The sequence below is a fragment of the Opisthorchis viverrini genome (assembly GCF_000715545.1).
Source record: "Opisthorchis viverrini unplaced genomic scaffold opera_v5_296, whole genome shotgun sequence".
Lineage (NCBI taxonomy): Eukaryota > Metazoa > Platyhelminthes > Trematoda > Opisthorchiida > Opisthorchiidae > Opisthorchis > Opisthorchis viverrini.
The window spans coordinates 271,794-294,562 of NW_008751953.1; the positions used below are offsets into that span (position 1 = coordinate 271,794).

Sequence of the window (22,769 nt, forward strand, 5' to 3'; positions counted from 1 at the left end):
ACTGCCGTTCCTGAAACAGTGTTTCGCGTACGACGAACCAAATACTGGTTGTTACTCATTTACTTCTGAAAACCACAAAAAATCTCAAACAGAGTTCCCCGTCATTCTTCTAAGCCAAACACCCAATTCACTACTTCTGACCCCGTTTTTCTACTATTTGAACCCCAACACAACAACGATGACTGATGATAACGTACAGGGCGAAAAACAAACAACGAGGGCGTTCTCCTTATGGACATAGATAGGAGCGGATGCCTGGGAGAATAGATGGTCGGTTGGATGGATGGGCGTATGGATGGATAGCTGGTTGGATGGATGGATGGATGGATGGATGGATGGATGGATGGATGGATGGATGGATGGATGGATGGACAGTGAAGGGATGAGACATGAGGCTTGGTTGCTTGCCTCATCGCTCCCAAACCACCATACAAGGCGAGGTAACGGGCGAGCGAGCGAGAAAACAATGGTGATTCTAACGATTCCGCGGCAGGGAATTGGCTCATAAATCAGTGGCGTGTGTTGATGCGTTATTTTTAGTTCCGCACACGCCTTCTGCTTCTTAGCTTCGCTTACTCTTGTTTCCAACCATTCCAAACAAGAATCTGCAAGCCAACTGTACTGACACATAAATACCAGCTTCGCTGGGCAGGCAAACGTATAAACGCGCAAACGAGCACGCTGTTTCACACCTCCCGAAACATATGGCTTGATTTGGGTCATCAGCCTGTGATTTGTTCTCCCTCCTGCTAACCACCAGGCAGGATTTTGGCGTAATTTTCTGGCATTGCTCATAGGTTGACTTGAAACAAGGTCACCTAGTGTTTACACTGCCACACTGTGTTTTAGTCTGGTACACATAGTGGGCTAAAAAACGTATTGCTGCATTGAGAATAAAGCTCTTCAAGGGTCGTGGGCCGTTGAAGAGTTTTCAGCAACCTTGTGAGTAGTTTCCTTTATGGAAATATACCGCAACATCTCGAATATCGTGCCAACTGAAACATGAGGCGGGCTGTGTGAACATATTCAGTTGTAGAATGCCATAAAGAGAGATTCAGTTGAGTCTCTCGTGAAAACATCTCCCCCCCCCCCCATTTTAAAGACCATGATGTTTGTCGTTGCTGGTTAATCAGATCGGATTTCCTCTCACTCATTATTCGTTTAGATGCTATTACATCTGTTGTTCAGGAATTGCCCAGACAAGCAGCATCTTACAAACTTATACTAAGGCCAGTTTACCAGTCTTTGTGCAAAAAATTCCAAATTACCAAAGGTGTTATCGAAAGAATAGCTCAGCACCAAAACTCACTAGAACAACCGCAAGACCTCCAGCAACATTTTCGGACACAGGTCTTTTAGAAAATATTTTCTAGCTACTGGGGGCTCTCCGTACCAAAGACCTATTCCTTATCATCTTCTTATCACACGTGGGTCTCTGATAACAACCCCAAACTTGGTTAGTTGCCAAGGTACACAACCGAAGTAAAGACACCATAACAAAGGCAACTTCCTCTATGTAAAAACGAACGTGCTGCTTGCCTTTTAAAACACCTTTGTTCTTACATGCAAGATATCATTATTGCTGAGTAGTTTTGTCTACAAACGGTTTCAGCTTCATGCAACATCTACACGCTAGCTTGTTGCAAAACATGATGACTGAAGAACCCACTGTTAGACTGGGTGAAATTTGTTTAAGTTGGGCGCAGAATGCATGAAATAACTAAGCTTCTATGGCAAACCAAGGCAAACAACAACTTCAACATTTGAAGGAATGATTGACGGACTACCTGTCTGTCTAAGTCCTAACTTCAGACAGGATTGCTGTACCATGCTATTGTCCCACAAGGAGTTGCAAAGACAAACCAAGTGGTTCACAATTTTCAGGTTAGTCCAGTGTAATCGGGAACTTCACGGGCTTCTGATATAAGATAGCTTTCTTTGTTTCAAAAAAATGACCCCTGAAAGGGGAAAAGCAATGAAACTAGAAACTAGTACACGTTGTGTTACAGGACCGGTGTTTGTTGTGTGGCTGAAACCGACAGTGTGGCAACTAGAAAACCCCCTCAAACGCTCTTAAGTGGTATTTTTTGTGAAACAGGGCAAAGGTCTGGCCCAGTTTCACAGAGACTGAATTGCGTAATAGGAAATACGTACTCATTTGTAGTGTGAATTCCAATTCTATGGTATATAGTCACTGGTGTTTGCAATGCTATAGTATGTGGTCTAATGGCGTGGGCTCACTCCATTCAAGATTTCAAGCGCATTGTGTAGATTTGCGGAAATTAAGAACTGGATGTAGGAAGTCATATTGCTAGAGTGCATGAAGATGCATAAAACCCGAGCTGCCAGATTAGTTTTCTGGGACCCAAAATCCGTTAGAATGACAAAGTGTTTCCTTGACCTCCAAAGAGCGCGCAAATTTGGGACAGGCCAAAGTAGGAATCTTGAAAACGCCTTCTTTTGCGCGCACTGGTGATGTCTCCTTGATTGGGGACAAAGCGTTTGCAAGCTAATTAATATGCTTGGCGAACAAATCAACTGAGCGACCACCAGTAAATGTCCAGGACCAATATCTCTACACATTCTCAACTCACCGTTTGGTACACAAACCGTCAGCGAAAATTCTCGAAAATACTGAGACTCGCATATAGTCAAAAGTTCGGATTTCATAGAACCAAGCATACATGCTTCCAATCGATGTATGTATTCTTTATGTAGGATGCAATGCACCGATACAATGCACCGTAAGCTTGCCGAAAGCCACAATTTTCAAAGCGATCTTGTGTAAGACTGATGAGAATATCTTCCCAAGGCTGCCTGAGCAAAAGTATACGTCTAGCAGAGTTCATTTCAGGCTACGAAACATGCAGTCGAGGTGGAATGTTCTACTAAACAAGACAATTTCGGTCACAATTTAGGGCACTTTTGTGCATGCATCAGCATCACACTGTGTGAGCACCACAGATTTGTTGATTATACTATGATGGCCCTAGACTAAGACGCCCACTGGTGATACCGTTGGAGCCAAAATCCCTTGCTTTTAGATAGATAGATACCCTTCTTTCCTACCGTAGCTCAGCAGCCATCCATTAAGTTTGATTATGGACCGGTATATGCATAACGTGAGTAGACAGGCTACTCCATTCTCGAAGGTGTTTCTCTTTAGGAGACAAGTTTATCTCTCGTAATACTAAGAAACTTGGAAGCGACCCATTTTGCACAAGCACTATCATCCTGGGCAACCTTTTGTACGAAAATCAGGATGTGAGATCTTCCCGAAAAAAGCTGGCCAAATTCCTTTGGATCCAAGCACCCCATTTGAAAGCTATTGCTTTCAAACAGATTCAATGCAGTGAAAAATGCGCTCCATCCCTTCAGCTTAGAGAATATAAGGCAACAGGCTACTGAAGTAAGACAGTGGAACTACAGCCTGCCAAAGCACAACCACGGACGTGATCCCCAACGCGTCTGTAATAACCTTACAAAAGTATATGAAAGCTCCATGAAGGCTGGAGTGCAGTGGGACAATCATCTTAAGAAGCTCGCTTCGCTCTTATTTTTGTCATCTGAACTTTATTTAGCTCAGCAATGGGAAAGTGCTACAACTAGGTAATCATACTTATGGGAAAATGAAACCACAATCTGATTGGAGACAGATGTCCATTGCCAACGTGAACTGAAGAATTTAGTCATACCAGGCGACCCTCAGTGCTGTGCTTCGTAAATCATCACCTCATGTCACATACTGTAGTTTTCATAAGCTTTAAATCCGCGAACCGCAGTGGGGTGGTACTTGACATGCGTCCTATACTGCAATTCCTAGGCATAACCCAGTAAAAATCCCTTGGTTAATGCGGACATATCATACCAACATGAACGTGCTGTTCTACAGAATACCAAGATTTTCGTCGAAGATGCGGGCGTTTTAAAGCTCAAGTTGAAACGTCTCTGTGAACTTAAAGTCGCTGAAAACACAGAAGGTCACCAAAAGTGCACATTTTACTAACACTTGGGGAAATTCGAACCTGCGGCCTTCAGCTTACCGTTCGGATAAAGTAACAATGTTATAAATTGTAAATAACTTGTAAAAAAGTCTCTTGGAACGTTTCATCATGAATTTTCTTCTGCACGGAAAGGACAATATTGACTGGAAAGCTAAAAAGCACTCGTTTGTCTTCCGTTACTTATTCGAAATTGTCAGCTGTCTGCACTGGACGAATTTAAAGCATGACTCCAATCTACAACCCTCTATGTAGTTGCTGAAAATTCTATATTTCATTTGCAGTGGGTTTTTCAGGGATTCGCTGGAAGTAGACATACATAGGGCAGAGTACCTGTCCTCATTCCGCATTGTGGACGCAAGTCCCATGAACTGATGTTGACCTACCCCACATAGGGGACATTTTCCTGCAGGAAACTCCATGGCTTTGTGAAAAACCTTACTTTCTGAAGATGCTACTGACGAACTTCAAGCAATCTCAGATAAAACCATGTCGTTTTAGCTCGTATTCACAACTGTTCTATTTATTTGGTGCCTTCGTTAGCCCCATACGGTGGAATGTTTCGGACAAACGTGTGTTAACTCGTGATGCGGCCGTTTCGCAAACAAAGTTGTGTTTCGTGCGGTGCCAGTTAAGCTAACGCAGTGACATTTGATTTTATACCTAAATATAACTGTCCTCCACTCAACGCGGATAAAGTCTAGATTCTTCGGAATATAGGCATGTTGGTTTCTTTCAGAGAAGTATGCAGAATTACAATGCTTCTCCAAACAGCCCTTGCAAAACTTAAACCTCTTTGAGAGATTTGCCTTAGCATCCGAAGAAAAGTGGTTTCTGAAACCAGTAGTCTGGATCTTGTAGTCACGGCAAAACTGATGAGAAATCCTGGCGAGTTATTTTTAGACAATAAGTTAGCCATACTTGGAAGCGAAAAACAAGATGGATAGTTTTTTTATCTAATACCAAGACATTCATCTCCCAGTGATATTTTTGATCATTGCAACAGCGCAGCTAAAAATGGGTATAATTGTAGCATTCATTTTTTTAGACTAGGTGCGTATTAGGGATTCTAGTTGAAGATTTGACAAGACTGTTTTTAGTTCTACGGAACGAAACCACTTTGGAGTGCTGACGATAAAGAAGCGCAATCTGTTGTAAATCTACCAAGTAATCACCTTCTTGTAAAATGAGCAACCCCCGGGTGTTTCTGTACCGCGTAGCTGCAACAAAGTACACATTTTCCAGCATTTGCCAGACTCCGCTACTCGATCCTTTAGCTATTTTAGGTAGTCGAGTGGAAGTTCGCGTCCAACAAAAGATATTCGTGTCTTCTTTTTCATGAAGGAAACTACTCACAAAGTTGCTGAAAACCTTTCGTGTGTTGTCTGCACAAAGTAATCAGACCTTTGGCTGAACGCGACATGTTGGCATGTTGGTTATACAATTTTGTATTCCTTCCGGTACCTAAAATCAAAAGGACTGCTATGTGGGAGCCATTCAACGCTGTGCAGACACTAGCAATCGTATATCTCAATCCGCCAATAAGAATCCATAGGCATGGGGAAAAATAGTCCAACAGTTATCATCTCTTTTATTTTTACGTCCCTGTTATTCAGTGGCAACATGGGAATGCCGGCAGCAAGCTAATCTCTTGGGTTGGCAACTGTGATTCCCTGGTTGGCTTCAGTCTGCAACTACGACCACATTCAAATGTCATGTTCATCGATGTCGTCTGTTTGCTAAATAATAAGGCATCTTTCCGGTTGATCAACTATTCTTGTATGCATTGCTCTCAGCGCAATTTCTGTGCTAGTCAGACATGACCAGAAAGCAGACCACTTGAAATACGGGGATACAAATGGAAGATAGACAGTGGGGACTTGGCCGGTCACGCCACATTCATATTAACAGCAATATTGCAGGGGAACAGCTGCGGATGTCTCACCTATTACCTACCAAAATGGATGGTGTTCGATGAGACGACATTTGGGCGATGTAAACACGTATGGATAACTTCCGACCCTCAAACGATTCAACCTTAGGCGAAAAACAAAGCTTGTTTAAGCGAATAAACGGTTATTAACTGACCTGCTTTTTACATACAAAAAGTCGTGGTAGGATACCCAAGTTTTTCTGCGGAAAGAGGACCTCAGTGAAACTACCAGAAACGAACTATTCTGCAGGTTGATTGCTTAAACAGTGGACATTTTAAGGAGAGAGAAAAGTGTCCGTGTAGGCAAATCCCCATGTGAAATATCATAAACGAGAGATTCAGTTGAGTCTCTCGTGAAAACCAAATTGATTTGCGAATGAGTGTATTTCTCGAAAATGGTCCAATTTGGGTTTAAGTAGAACATAGGGTTGACGGAAACTCGGGGACTGCGCCTATCTGATGAGCCCCAAGAAGGGCGAAACCGGTCGTGGGCTGTCGAAGAGTTTTCAGCAAACTTGTGAGTAGTTTCCTTTATGAAAACTCCCCATGTAGTTATGGTCACGAAGTATTGAACATCCTTCCAGAGGGAAATGTTAGGAGAACTATTCGTTCAAATAGTTGCCCTGGTCTATTCCGTCAAAGATCCGATCATTTGGAAATCACGTCCACCATCTTCCACAGACAGCTCTCTCTGATCTACCTCACTGTTGCAATACCCAGTCATAACGTACAGTTGAATGCACTTGCAGGAACTGCTTCTTCTCTGTATCACCATAGCGAGTTAGTTCCCTTTTCCGGAAAATCGACGCCGTCCTCAAAACAGATCTATCTCGAGGACGAATTACTTTGTTCCTTGGGTACTATCGAGTAACTCACACCGGTTTCTCTCATCTGTAGTGTACAGAAACATTTCTACATGAATTTTACAATATTGCTGATAATAAATAGCATAGTTTTATATGAATACGATCCATCTGAGTCCAATGATTTCCTCGACAAATTTTTCTTTTTTTGTTATTGAAGGTTTTCACCTTGCTGTTGACAACGGTGGAAAAGTACCAAACCTGAGCACTATTTGCCTTACTGTTTATTTTTGTCCTTTACCCGGATTAAGCAGTATGTGGCTTTATGTCTCTCGTCCGTTAGATGAAGGTCAACCAAATTCCAACAACCACCCAAGCCCCCAAGCTCTAGATAGCGTCAATCCTACAGCTCTTGCCCCACCAGTGAAATTATACCATGTGATTTGCCGCAATTTTCAAAGCAATCACTCAAAATTCTGAATAGATAACCCTTTTACGATGTGAAAAAATGACAGCTTTCGGTTTACTCGACCAAAAGTCTTGGCTTCTGTCGATCTCACCGTTATCTTATCCAACCTCAAGTCTACGACACACTGACAGATTTGAGTGACTTCTTCATTTTCTTAACTGTAATTCTCACCCAGCTGCGGTGGGTAGTTGATTGTTCTGAATCCAGACCACCTGTACTGCTCGCGACGGGGTTCTTCCATGGAGTGAATGATTCTTTTTGATGCCACTTTATTTGGCTTCCATGACAGTGACGTAGTGTGCCGGAATGCAGCTGAATTGGCAAACATTGCGGTGAGAGCGATGGCAGCAGACTTTGATTGTTGTAAAAGCCCTGTGAAAATTGCTAGCGAGGTCAGAAACGTAATCAACGTCGCATTAGAATTCCCCGAGCTTGCGACACCAGTCAATTCCAAATTTATCTTTTTTCAACTTTTCAGTAACCCCGGTACAAATAAAACCACTGTCTGGCGCCTTGCAGCCTGAAACTCTACCCTTATACTTGTAAACCATTCAACCGTTATCTTCATACTGATGGAGCGGCTTGCCATAAGTTTTCGGTTTTCTAACCTGGTAAGCTGGCAGCAGTTTGTGGCTAAATATGCCTTTTCCTTACCTGGCTTCGCTCGTTTATCCAGCCCACTCCATTTTTCTGTCTGTCTGTTTTTTTTCTATTTGTACCAGCTCTACGTCGATGCTAGTGCTACCACTGTCATGGATGCCGAGCAGCAACAAATGCTGCTTCATTCACGTGATCCGTACCCGTTTGGTTTGGCCACCACACCGCCACTTCCAACAGCTGTAAGCCAGATGACCACTAATCGGCTGGATTTGGATGCCACGACGTTGTTACTGGCCGACCAATGCTTTCTTCAACACCGACCGAATAACGCCACTCCGAGACTAGCGGGTAGCTGTGGAAGCAGTACTGAGAGCTCGACCGCCACAACATTTGACCTTGTCCCTCAGTCATCCTTCGCCACTGAAATTGGCAATGGTGGACAACATCCATACCTACTTCCTTCGCATCTGAATGATCCGCCCATGGACCATGTCGGCTCGCAACTGACGCATGAACATGATAACACCAGGGTGGCAAGGCTAGGTTCGCCACTGAATTGTCCTCAGCCACTGCTCTGTTTCGACGGGTCCGAAATACTCCAACAACACAGCAACACCAACACAACTGAGACAGATTACGTCAGTGCTAACGGTGAATCCACGGAGGCCGGATTCGTGTTTCGATGTAGCGGGAATGATACCAGGAAAGAGGGAACGAACAGCTTATCTGCTAGTGAACACGATGTACGAGACGCCTCGTTGGATGAGCTGTACAGTGGCTGCATGGAATTTGTGAGACCATCCACAGACGGACACGTGTTTGAGGAACTGCAGTCAAATCCGCTCGACCCCTTGCATTCCTTTGATAATCCATCCGATTCGGTTGACATACGGCGGGACAAAGTGAGTGGGAAATTCAAGCATGCCACACATCACAACACCGAACTTTCAGGAGCGAATTCGGAGAAAAGGTGCAAGGTGTGCGGTGATCGGGCAGTCAATCACAACTTTGGCCAACTTACATGCGAATCTTGCAAAGCGTTTTTCCGACGAAATGCACATAAGGTGAGATGACAAAAAATTTTCGAAAATGGAGCATGCTTGTGCCTGTTTGCCACAGAGAGAAATTCACGGTGAAAATGTTGAAAGCATAGGGTTATGCAATTTCAAAAAGTTCACTTAGACATGCAGTTCATAACCAAAAATAGCGTTTCCGAGAACTACACTCATTTGCGAATCAATTTGGTTTTCACGAGAGACTCAACTGAATCTCTCGATTATGATATTCTACAACTGGATATGCTGCACACAGACCGCCTCATGTTTCAGTTGCAAAGATATTCGAGATATCGAAAACAGTGCGATTTGGTTTCAGGTAGAACACAAGGTTGACGGGAACTCGCGGACTTCGGCTACCTGATGAGCCTCAAGAAAGGCGAAACCGGTCGTGGGCTGTCGAAGAGTTTTCAGCAACCTTGTGAATAGTTTTATTCACAAAAATAGGGTTCCTTCCCAACTGCACATATCACTGATAAGGACACAGAGAGTGACGAGCGCTTTTGTCGCATAATGGAGCCGCTTGCCCAGGCTTCAAACGCTCCAGAATACTGTCAGGTTTATTGTCCTGACACTAACTTCTCAATCGAAAAAACCGTTTTCGCGCTGAGCTTTAAAAGGTGTTTGCTCGAACAAGACCGAGGAGCTGAGTGCTTTACGGGGAATTCGCATGCAGAGTCGATGTTTTGTAATCGAAAGGATTATGGATTCCTGGTATTCGGGTGATTTGTTCGACTTGAACTTTTCCACATTCTTTGAACACCTTTCAGCGCGCTCCTCTCAACCTCCAACTTTAGAAAAGTGGTCATAGATCTAGAAATCACAGGTTTATATCTTCATGTAAAACCTGTTTTTCATTAGGGACCCGAAATTGCTACAGCTCACATTCTTCTGTGCTGGAGTCTTCTCAGGGAGATTTCATGGACGAGTTATACGCTGGCCACTGGAGAACGATTAAATTGAGAGTAAAATAATGTACTACTGAGTCACTACTTGTTGAAGAGTTTAGCTGTACTCCACAGCTGTCTAATGCGTGTGCCGAATCACCGATAGTGGGGAAGGAGATACGAATCCACCAACTTGTGCACAAAATTTGCACGCCACTCCTCGGCTCATAGTGGTTCCTCGGTAGTTTCACAATCTTGCATTTAGACAAAATGCAGTAATACTCATCCTTTAACCGCGTAGTTTATTCAAATGGATGAGTATTCACCGCCGACAACTTTTGAATTGGCCAATGCAATTTGAGAAACATTTTTTACTAGCAGATTACTTATGTCTTGTAAGTGGCTGAAGACCCTTAGACTCGAACGGGACTCTGCCCAGCTCACTCGGAAAAGAGTAGAAGCACCAGTGTGTTTAGGTTCCACTCAGAGTGTTGCTCTTCGACACTCGCGAGACCCACCTAGATCATCATCGAAACCGGAATTTGCATCAAAATGCAATTTCTTCCCGACAGCACTTGTTTTTATCTGGAAGGATTATATTCATAGAGCACTACCGCTCAAGAAACAGAAATATTTCACTTCCCCTAGAATTTTCTGTTAAATTTCAGAGTGATGAGCGACCATCCCTGAGGTCAGATCAAGGGACTTTTCGGAGCTCGTGTGGTTCGGAATTCCGCGTGCCAACCCTATTTATCTTTCTGCTAGGCATCTACAGGGTTTAGAAAAAGGAAACAATCGATATTTCTCAAAATGATCTTAAAACACTAGCCCGTATAAGTTCGTGCGATTGATTGTCACTGGGAGGAAGCGCTTAAAAAAAGCCTGCATCAGTTATCTCGTTCAGTTCAATCCTAAGTGATGTAGCTAGGGGCCATCCACATGTTGAAACAGTTTAATTAGTTTGGCCTCCATTGCGGAATTCACCGCAGGTGCTCATCAACAACGGTATTGACCAATAACTCAACAGGCACCTCGATCACCCTCACCACGGACCAGTTCTGCTATACAACCTGATGGCCTAAGAGCACTGAAGCTCTCTTATTATGCCGGAAATCCTCTTATCAACTTACTCGAATAACGGAAAACAAAATATACAGTATGTGAACATAGTTATAGTGAACTAGTCCAATAATCTGAAATACATGCGGTGATTTGAGAACAACTTCAAACCAACACCAATTAGGTCAGACGCTCATCAGTATGTAGTTTCAACCCAGGAAAAACCTCTAACTGGAAATGCCCCAAGTAGCGAGACAAGCAAAAAAACACTCATTAGCATATCAGTTTGGTTTTCACAGAATACTCTACTGAATCACACGTTTTCAGCAACCTTGTGAGTAGTTTTTTATGAAGTTGGGCTTTGTTTTAGTTATTAAATAAGCCAGAATCGTCTGTTTCCAATCATATTGCTTAACCAACTAGTTTTCTATCTGCACGGTGGGCGAGTATGCCTTTAATTCCTTATCAATGGTGAAGATATGGTAGGATTCAGTATGACCTTTCGTCAACTGCTGATCCCATTTGACCATATGATGAATCCAAGTAAGCAAGAAAGACTCAGTATTAGCTTTTTGGGATGAAACCTAGATAAAGCTCCTTACTAGGAGGTCAACTTAGCAAAGTTTGTGACTTGATACTCACTGAAATGACCTCAAAGGATAGATTGTCCATGAAGACACCATGCTATCGGCCCTCCGTTAATCAATGATTAAAGATTTGCGAATGATGAAAACTCTACAGCAATGGAATGGGATACTTTTGTTTTGTTGTCGGAGGAGTGTAAATTTGAAGTTCTTTGGAGCGATTATCGAACGGGTGGAACTAACAGCAAGTATCTGTAGGGAGTTTCGTAAAACTTGCGAATAAGATCTTCCATTCCCTGTGTTCATACCAACCTGCGATTCCTAATCTGTTGGAATGAACGCGATAGGGAAAGCGAACTTATTTTCCACAAGTGTCGTGGTCCAGGTGTTTATATATCTAACCGCCCACAAGATTGTTGTTTATCAGTCTGTTTGTTTATGTATACAAATAGACGAATATGGAGAAAAGTACTCAGAGATAGCAGGTGGAGCAATACTAACAGCTGTCCAACTCAACCGCCTTGGTAAGATTTCTGTCAATTTACCTGGTCAACTTCCATCAAACCAGAGGTAGAAGCACAAAGCAGAAAAAGTTGCAAAGATCCCTACCCTGAAATTGCGTTTCCATGTAAACAACATAGCATGAAGCTTCCTATGGGGCTAAAGGAATAATGGCAGCGTTGAAAGCCATAAAACTGTGCTCATATATTGCTGTTAGTGTGGAAGGATATTAGAGTTTTGGTAGAGGCTTCATCCTGTAGGTAAAGTCACTGATTGCTGAAAAGCCAAAAGCACTGTGCAGGTGCAGTGAGCAGTGGATATCTCACGAAACTTCATAGAGGGACCAACCCGCAACCTCCCGGCTAGTAGTTTGAACATTTAACATTCCGGCTAACAGCGACTAATCAGCAGTGCGGTTAACCTGACTAGATTTAGCAGCACTCATCCATCAGTCACGGGATCCACATCGCATTATTGCAAGTCTTGACCGTTTCCATAAGCGATGACTTCTCAGGTGGAAGTTTCGGGTGAAGCACTTTCGGTCACGAGTGGGTGACCTGAAGAAGACCAATCGGTCAAGTCTTCAAACATCTGGACGTAAGGTCTTGGGTTCAAGACTCCGCAAAGTTCCTTGACATGCTTTCTTTTTTAGAATTGTCCCAAATAATTCCAAATATACAACCGGCGCCTGCTTTAATGCTTAGTCTCTAAATGACACATCGTATTCGGCACCGAAGCCACATCAAGCTATGAACCTGATGATGCATACTTAGGTTTTGTTTCCTTACTCAAATGAGACGCTCACTAGACCCGTTCATAGCACCTGTTAGTTCGGCTTTCTTGAAAGCTCTCAACGGGTGAAGTCCGTGACTTGCGGTGTCCAGTCAAGACTCAGGGTTCGTTGCGCCTACAGCAGAGCTAAATCAAGATACTACTTGTGTGGTTCGCTGTTCGTCTGTTCGCCGAACTTGGCAGTTGGATTGCAAACAGTTAATCACCAAACGAGATGGCATCGTTAGTGCGGGATTGACGACGATGTCACCTCGATTAGTGATGAACCGTTTGCAATCCAACTGCCAAGCTCGATGAACAGACCAACAACCAAACAGCGCACCCGAGCTACCTCTACTCCATAACATTGCCAATACCACTTGTGTGGCTGAGATAAACTGAAATTTACTGTAAGAACGTTTGAGGCTAAATGCAAGATTGGTGGATTAATTAGCCAGCAAGCTTGATTTGATAGGTCACTCGGAGCACAGTAGGGCTTAGCTCCCCCTGCCACAGTTCTAGAAAGGCCGATCCCTTTAAAGGATCCGTCAGTTGGTATTCAAAAGTCAATAAATAGGCAGTGCAATAAGAGTGGACGCTTACCGCGGTAATTGACCTTTTTGAATGGGATTTGTGTATATACAGCCTGGAGTACAGTATAGCTTGATGGGATCGACATCTTGGAGTAGACGTTTTTCTACACCAAAAAGGTAGTCACTGGGCAGACCGCATATGAAACCGTCATTTATGAAAATATCTTTTTGTCAGCTTGTCTGGTTTGACCTAAGTCATCAATCTAGAGAACCGGCCAACACGTTGGTTAGGGCTTGAGGCAATGCTACAGCTGCAGNTTTTTGTCCGTTTGTCTGGTTTGACCTAATTCATCAATCTAGAGAACCGGCCAACACGTTGGTTAGGGCTTGAGGCAATGCTACAGCTGCAGGGTCAACACGTTCGATCTCCGACACACGTGGCATTCCAAGTAGTCGTGACATCTGTGACACCAAATTTCCAGTTTTGATTACACGTACTGGTGGCAATTCCATCCTGGTCATTAGTTTCTTTGGGGGATTCTCTTGATTTCAGTTTACAAACTCAATGACATTCGCAGCAGTCTTCACTTTGCACCATGCCGCTGCATGGAAAACGCTTATCGTCCAGTAGTTCCAAAATTTATGAGAGACTCACCGGCGGGCTATAATTTTCCTGACAAAACAAGCTATTGCTGAAAGCTGTTCGACAGTGCACCACCAAGTACACCATTCTTGTAGCTCCTCTGACGCGAGTGAATCACTTATTTAGGAAATTCATCAACTGAATGTGCTGCACAAAGACCACCTTTTGTTTCAGTTGGTATGGCATCCGAAATATTGCAGTATACTTTCATAAAGGAAGATTTATGAAAACTCGCCGACAACCCACAACTGGTTTCGTCTTCTTTGGGCCTCGTCAGGTAGCCGAAGTCACCAAGCTTCCGTCAACCTCATGTTCTACTGGAACTCAGCTGACAAACATTTAGCGAAACGCTCTCATCTGAACATCCGTTTAGTTTGGACCGGAGGCTCAGCTGAACTCCAGCTGAATCTTCAGCACCAAGGGCCCATTACGTTTTAGTGGATACGATATTCGATATATGGCAGGATGCCTACCTAACAGAGATGTTTTAGCAAACCCATGAGTAATGTGTTTCGACTGCGTGTTAGAAAGAGGAATATGATCACTCCTGACGGCTGCTACAAAGAATCATACCAGTTTGTAGATAACTTCAAATTCCGTCGTTGGATATCTACTCACGTGGGAATATTTTGTTCAGTTCAAATCAGTACTGTTGATTTCATACATTGTAGGAATTCTCAAAGATAAATGGGAAATCTCACATCAAAACTCACTCCTTAACAGTTATTTTTCCAGTAAAATTTTCCAGAGTCTGCTTTAGGAAAGCGTAGCTTACTTCATCAGAATTTCATATCATATCTGCGGCTGTATTTGGAACAAGTTCATGTGCATCAAGAAAGCGAAACTCAACAAATTTTAAGGTTTCTGAATGGTTTCAACTGTCATACTAATTCTTCTTCAGAACCAGCCGTGCAGACTTAGGGAGAAAACTTTATATTGAGGATGTATGTCGATCTGTTCATCTACCAACTATTTCCACGGAAAACTGATCTTCGCCTACCCCCGGGTTTTGGATTCGACCAGGTGGTAGGTTTGAATAAGCTTTGCCACCAGTCTTCATCAGCGCCATGAGGGAGTGGGTCACGAGAACCTCTAAATCAGATCCACCAGCCGCGCTTCTGTGATAAATGGCCAACTGACCGGACAACTGCTAACTGTCAGCCCTTACCCACCCTATAAAAGTTAAACTATTCAACCAACCTGGCTTTCCACGATGCAGTCACGTCTTTATTACAGACCTTTCAACATTCCCGCGCAAAACTTCAGTTGTTTAAAGAATTATCCAAGTGCAAATATTCTAGTGGACGAATCAAGATCACCAACCAGTCATCTTATGTACAACTAACATAGCGATCAGTAGGCCAGGCGAATAAAATCAAAGAAGGCTGATTGTACACCCCGGCGTTTGTCGCTTACTCCGCTTGTTACAACAGCCATACCATCTGCGTCATGGGCTGTTCGAATCTTACATCTAACCGTACACTGACTAACTGTGTTTTAGGTAAAAAAAACTCTATCATCAACTTGTAGATATCGTTTTCTTGAACAATATCCCTTGAGTCCCACACGAACCGCCTCTTGTCGCCTCAGTGAGTAGACTATATGATGGCTCACCTTGTCATTTTGGGGGTGGGTTCATGTCTTTATCACATAAGTTTTGTACAACTCCTACGTCATTGACGTACACGGAAAATAACCGGGTTAGTTATACCGACTATTCACATTCCGGTAATGAAAGTCTGACAACGTCTTTCAGTCTTAATTTGTCATCTACTGAATTCCGGCCTATGCACGCAGCAACTCTCTCTCGAAAACTACAGAAATTACTGCGAACGTGCTAGGCACTCAAGGAATCCGTATTTTTGGTGATCGATGAAGACTGAAAAGGAAGCAGTGATTCAATGTTCAATGTGAACATCAATATAACTGTTGGGCCTACGATGACACTCCATTGCAAAGACTGGTTAGAGAAAGCAGGACAGTAACGGACTTCCTTCGGTGAAGCATGGTTCAACTAGTAGGTAAACTGTTTTATGATACCGTGACGAACTCCGTGGGTCTACGACCACTACCCCCTTCTGACTGCACAGTTCGAAATGGTTGTTCTAGTTTGACAGTTTTAACTGACCATAACACATTCCTGTTCAGTGGCTCAAGCCTCTTCAACAGTACGTTTTACGGTCGTTGATTTGTTCGCTAAGTTGAGCAATTTGATTGCAAATATTTCATCACCAATCGAGGTGGCTTCATCGGTGCGTTGATAGGGGACGCAGTGGTGCGTGGTGAAGGGTTGATGGTTGTGCAGTACGTTTTATACGTTACTACGTTTTATGTTGTTCCACGGCAGCTAAACTTTTGCTGATATTTTTTCAGTTGTTTACGCAACCCGGGATGCAGTCAGCAGTCCAGTATGACTCTGTGGTTGGCTTCTGTTGTTCTGCTGCTAGTTGGTTGATCCAAACACAAACGCTTAGCAGTAAAAGTAACGAATGGTTGGACATTGGCAAGACCAGTTGGTCACTTTTTGTTAGCTTGACTGGCCTGCGTGCTCAGTCTGCTAAGGCCTTCTTTTTTTGGCACAAATACGATTTTGTGAGGATCTCATCACTATGTTTGCGGAGTGTGAGAGGCCGATACAAATGTGAGCCATTTGATATCCTGTCGAACAAAACTGGGCAATTGAAGACCTTAATTATGTCGGTGAGGCATCTATGTAACTTGCTCTGCGGTAAGATACGCGCGTGATTTGTTTTCAGCAGATTAGTCCTCTTTGGCTTAGGATATTTTTAACCCCTGAGTTCGACTGGGGACGTGTAATCCTGCCACAATGTGTAGCCGTCTAGCGTTGCCCCTGGACGTTGTCCTACCAGTGTCATTATGTCTTATCCATTGAGAGCTCTATATAGACGACATTCTTAGTTGCTGTGTCACATTTGTTAGATTTGACCCCACATTAGCCTATCCCAATGAAACGCGTAGGGTAACCGTTTTGTTCCAAAATTTCTGCGGGTCGTTTCCAAGTTATCAGCAGGGCAGTCTACTACAGAGATTCAAAGTACTCTTGTGAACAGTGTTTTCACCTCTGTGCTTTTAAAGGTGGAGCGAGAGCAGTGCTTACGGTGACCAATTTAATCGTAAGCTAATAGCCATGACTGAGCCAAGTGAATTACCCACTGACCTACTAATATGGGGAGCTCATAAACTTGAAACGAACAATAGCGAACAATAGCGTACAATAGCCGTTGGGAGCCTGTGCTGGACCGGAAAAACATAAGTTATCCCGGTATACATACAAAATCGATTGTTTCTTCTAGAGGGGGGTTAGTAAAAATCAACCACACCTCCACAGAGCACGCATGTTCATTCCTAAAATTAAGAACTTTTGCTCATCAGCAAAGTACCATGAGCTAGTTGGTTGGTATTTTGAAGTTTGTAATTCAGAATCCTGACAAGTGGAGTGTTACAAACTCGCTGGGCCATGCTGATTGGATGATCCTAAACTCAAGATTTGGCACAGTTTGTAGACGTGCGTTTCGCGAGTTCCATATGAAGTAGGTTCAATTAGAACATACGTTTGACAGAAACTCGGAGCTATGTCTACATGATAAGTTACAGGAAGCTGGTGGCACCAGCTTTTTTTACCAACCTTTTGGGTAGCACGTTCGCTTCTCAAATGTCATACCCACCAAAATATCAGACAGCATTGTTCAACTTACTAAGTCGAAGAAAAACAAAGTAAGCGAAGGATTTAGCTAGATTAGGTTGGATCTTTTTTTACAAAAAAAAACTGAATTTAATCTCCGAAGTGAAATAATTGTTTAAACTTGAGAAACAATTAACTATTTCATTTTCAAGTGCCCCCGTTTGTCAAGATCACGCCGGTAGTAACTCGAAGCGCCTAAAAACGTCTTAACCAGTGAATTAGGCAGATGATTATTGGTCAACCCGAATATCGGACGCGTACGGAGCCCATGTTGAGGAAGCAGAGACACACAGTTTAACTTTCCAACCGTAGTAGCTTCCAATTTTCAGTCGACTGGAACATCCACTACAGGGATATAAACCAGAGAAATACAAACCTCGTAGAGGGCTGTCCATATTTGCTAGGGTTCCTGGTGTAAAGCTGATGACTTGAGGGTCTAAATCCCAAAATTTGTGTCGGTCTACAAAAAAAGCACAAGGTTCCGTGTAAACAGCTCGATTTTTCTAAAGTACAACATATTGGCTTCGGAAATCAGTTGCAAAAGCTAGTTTTTTTTAATACTGCCAGACGTCGAACGATGCAAACTGGCACATCTATACAGGCTAGAAAGGATCCACTAGGTTTTCATACTCATTTCAAAGAGAAGTCCTAAGTTTTCAGCTTTGAAACGTTAGTACTTTTTGTTTTGATTCCACACAGTGTTCCATGTACCGAAAAATTAGCAAGAGGTCAGCGCATTGCTTGACCAGGACAAAAGTTAAACTACATTTCTTGCGCTGTGGCGACAGGCCATTTTGATCAATCGCCTTACAAAGTTTCAAGGAGGCTGAAAACAGCATGACACGTCCGCATCCCAGTCGCCAGTTAGTATCGTTTGTCCAACTTTTTCACCTAGGTACGACCCCGGCATCCCTTACTGGTAATCGATCGTGCGCAACACTACTTTTTGAGAAAAAAAATCAGAAAATCAGCATAGAAAATCGTTTGAAGAGGCATCATAACCTTCAACCTTGTCTGACAGAAAATCTGTCGCATTTACAACCTTTTCTGATAACTGACATAAACCGGACGGTGTAACTGTTCTTCAAAACTGATTTTTATTAGCCGTGGTTTGGATTTCCGAAGGCTTACTCGAAAGAAATGTCAATCTGTGCTGAAGAGCCAAGGCAAAGTGCCAAGCCTTGTTGTCCTTTCTACGAGTGATTAACATTGTCTTTTTATGATCTATAGAAACTAAAATTCAAACACCAGTGGCTGACAAGCACAGCAACTTTGAAGGCATGACATGTGGATACTACCACGCAAATGACAGCTCTGACTAACCGAGACAAAAAGCAAACACTGAACTACGGACCGATCACCCACTATTAAATCGGAAACTAAAATTTCAAGGGTTTTGTGGACAACGTACAAATTGAACTGATTCATACATCTAGCTTAGTTTTAGTTAACAGTGAAACCCTTAAGGCTTTGATAGTTGATCAGGCTCGCAGAGCATGGCACTTAGCCTGCAAACGTTTCATCACCAACCTGGGTGACATCATAACTGCGTGGTGTCCCCTCGGTTTATAAGGAACCTTTTGCAGGATAAGTGCTAAACTTGGCGAACAGATCAAAGGTCACCTGGTCAAGCATGAAGGAATGGGCCGGAGCTACAAATAGTCCGGTACAGTCCTTGAAAACTTTGTTATAACAGATAGACAAGTTAGTTCGATTATATTGTTTGAAAGTTCCTTCTAATGCGGTTGTTTGGGCAGTTGTTATTAGAACCGGTCGTTCGGGTTATACTTCACAAATGCTCATCAGGAATTAATGTCCACTGTCCAGGTATCGATCGGCTATTTCCGTTGCAGTTCATTTGAAACACAACACCAAATACTGTAGTACCTCTTTGGCCGGAGGCATTCATATATTCAGCGAAAACGGCATAATCGTCATCGCCACCATCGTTCTCCCCATTATCATTAAAATTGTGGGTTCCGTGAAATTCAAATGCCGCTTGCCACTACTTAGTTTTTTTTACATTACTACTGTCAACAGTAACTTTTCCACATTCCCCACAGACAAGCTCCTTCTAGTAGGTAGTGAAACTTTATGTGGGTCGTACGCAGGTTTGATGAAGCTGACAGTTGGCACATTGTCAACGTAGGAAAGACCTGTCGATATGCGCTGCAGCAAAAAGCTGGAAATATTCGCATCAGGTGTGTCGCGATCAGAACTTTCGTGTCAATTAAGTTCATCTCAACACAACACCCGCGTCGGTTTAGTAGTGCTAGCGAAGAAACAGCTTGACTACTCGGCGCAGCAAAGTCGTTGAAGTGCGTTAGCCGCGTCCGTTGCGATAAGGGAAGGGGACAGTAACTCAGTACGTTCAGAGTATGGTACTCGTTGGGATGAGAAGAGGCTACGAAAAAGGATAGCTTTACTTTTGATATAAGCATTGAGGAGGTCTTACTAGAAATCGCCGGGTTATGAAAGGTCAAATAACGCGTGACATTTTGTCTGATAAAAATGTTAAAGGGCTGTGCATAGAGATGGGTTAAATGAAGGTTGAGTTAACTGTCAAATATCTGTGGCCTGAGGACCATAAGCTTCACCACTACGTTGCTACAAATTGCCACTTTGCGCGAAACATCACAAACGAGAGATTCAGCTGGCTTCCAGGTGAGTCTCTCGCAAAACTAAATTAGTTTGCAAATAAGTGTATTCCGCTTATTTCGTGCAATTTGGTTTCACGTAGAACATAAGTTTGACGAAAACTCGGGGACTGCGCCTACCTGGTGAGCCACAAAAATGGCGAAACCGGTCGTGGGCTGTCGACGAATTTTCAGCAACCTTATGAGCAGTGCCTTACAGGTTATGAGCTGTTTTGACCAGATAATGACCTCATCAGGCAAGCTGGCTACTGACAAGTAGTCCCTTCGGTCATCCTGACACTCACCATTCTTCGGGATACACTTGAGAAACGAGGTGCCATTGGCAAAATGGTTACTCCCAACTAAATCAGGAATGGGGACCTTGAGCTGAGCTCTTCAAAACTAATTAAGGCTTCATAAATCTCAGGTCCCTGTCGATTGTTGACAATTGATTACCAGTAACGGTAAACAGTCGGACTATTTCTGAGCCAGAGTTTATCACACCTCCAGAAAACCCGTTTGCTTCAGCCGATTGGACGGCTCGCTATACCTAAAAAAAGTTTAGTGTAAGCATGAGCTGCACACACACTACACAATTCCAATTTCATATCAAATTCAGGCAATGGTAACGTTTCTGCTTGACACGTAGATTTATCCGTTCGTAGAGTAGTCCGTATGAAGCAGAGGAACGGGAGACAGTATGCTTTTCAACTTTTCCCTCTATCTTATTGTTGTAGAAACTACTGTCAAATGTGGATGCAAGACATCCAGATGTTTGCAGCCGATCTGTTTTTTTTCCGTAGCACATGGACTTAGTTAGCCAAGCGTCTTGGTTAGGTTATGCTTTTTCCCACGCCTTATCGAGATGCTTAGACAAGATATAGTTCGTCTCTTTACCCCGCCAGTGACTTGTCTGATCCGAGAAATACTACTTATAAGATGTCACCACTGCGTGCAGAATGAGTTGGACGTAAAATGCGTTCTTTTGCCAAGGACCCAAGGACTCGTTTACCGGCAGTCCTCCCTGGGCGAAAGTTTGGGTTTTCGAATTCAGCATGTTAGGAACATATTGCTGTAGAAGTGGTTCCTGTCCTAAGCAAAGGATCCCTTCAGCGACTGAGGCATACTTGACAATAAGACGTTTGGAAATATTCACCGCAGTTCCTGTGATTGCGCATCTATGATTCCGTGAAGCCACTTGCAGAGCAAGTCGAAATTGAAAGGATGTGAGCGGTCCAAGATCATTAGCTGGGGCTCAAATGGGCGATAGTTGCTGTCCAAAAACTACCCAGCCATAAGCCATGAACAACTAGGGGTCCGAAGATTTATTGATTTCATAATCTTTAACATTACGAAACAAAACTGCACCGAAGAAACCTAGCCCAACAATATTAAACAATCTTGGCGTCTGATTGTTGTGTGCGCGATCGAGAGCAAATTATTGTGCTTTACTTCCGTCAGTTTCAACCAATCCATCACCACTTTGCTTGCAACTGTCTTCTCTCTCCCTCTCTCTGTGTGTGCCGTGGCATGATCTCTTGATGCGCGGTGATAAGCGGATCATGCTGCTACTTGGTTTTTAAGCTTCAGCTGTTTATCTTACCTACTGCAGTTTTGCATGAAGGAAAGTGATCCAGCATGTCCCTCATGCATCCTGTTAGTGCTCCAGTTTCCACCTTACCGACTGTGTGCGCATGCCCATCGTAGATGGGCTTATCTTTTCACCGTCACCAAACCGGTCACCGCGTGGTGATAAGGGATTATGGAAGGGGGTGGGGGGTTGACCGTTCGCCCAAATGAATTTGACGGGTGTACTTGAGTTGGTCCCGAGGCGGTTTCGTTTGTCCAAATACAAACACGCGACAGAAGTTTGTCTGATTTTTAGTTTTTTCTCTCCCTCACTGTCAGACTCATCTGGTTGCTATTTGTATGAAAGTAGGTTTGTTGGAACGAGAAGTCGCATATCCACCAGCGCTATCCCTCACTGACAAAAACTTATCGTGCAAAAAGTTGTAAACCTTTCACGTATCCCTGTCTGGAAGTAAGGAATAAGTTCACGAATTGCTGGTGTTCTGTTTACTAAGCCTGGCAAATTGGTGGCGAACGTCAGCAGACAGAACACAGCACAAAACATGGTACGATGCCTGATCTTGGTTACTAGCTTTAGATGAAGTAGGGGTCACTCAGCTTGGTCACTATATCAGACAGATGAATTACGGGGGAAATTGGATAGGCTCGACTGAGGGTCCCTTGGTTGGTCACTATAGAAGACCTCTACTGTAGTCAGCTGATTGGTGCCTTCAAACTGGTGATTTCAAAAAGAACTGGCCTAGTCATTTTTTTGAGAAGGGGGAAGCTCAGATGGTCACATTTCCACGCATTTTCCTAGAGTGCATGAACCCGCGAAGTTTACTCGAGTGATCGCTCAAGAGAACTTGTGAGCACCAGTATGAATCACAGAGCAGTGAAACGGACATCCGTGTCTAGGACTTTTTGGTTGCTTCATTAGACAGGCAATGCACCAAAAATACCTACCTAGACTTCTACTAATACACTCATCTGCATATTAATTTAGGTTTCGCGGGGCATTC

General features: G+C 43.3%; 1 protein-coding gene across 1 annotated transcript in view; it reads left to right on the forward strand.

Moving 5' to 3' along the window:
- T265_09674 (hypothetical protein) overlaps positions 1–22,769 on the forward strand; it is a gene marked incomplete at both ends in the record, with an annotated part of 117,825 nt that overhangs the window by 43,458 nt on the left and 51,598 nt on the right. The window contains one exon of the mRNA XM_009175825.1: positions 7,929–8,870. Coding sequence (XP_009174089.1) covers positions 7,929–8,870 — 942 coding nt within the window. The remainder of the gene's footprint in view (positions 1–7,928; positions 8,871–22,769) is intronic.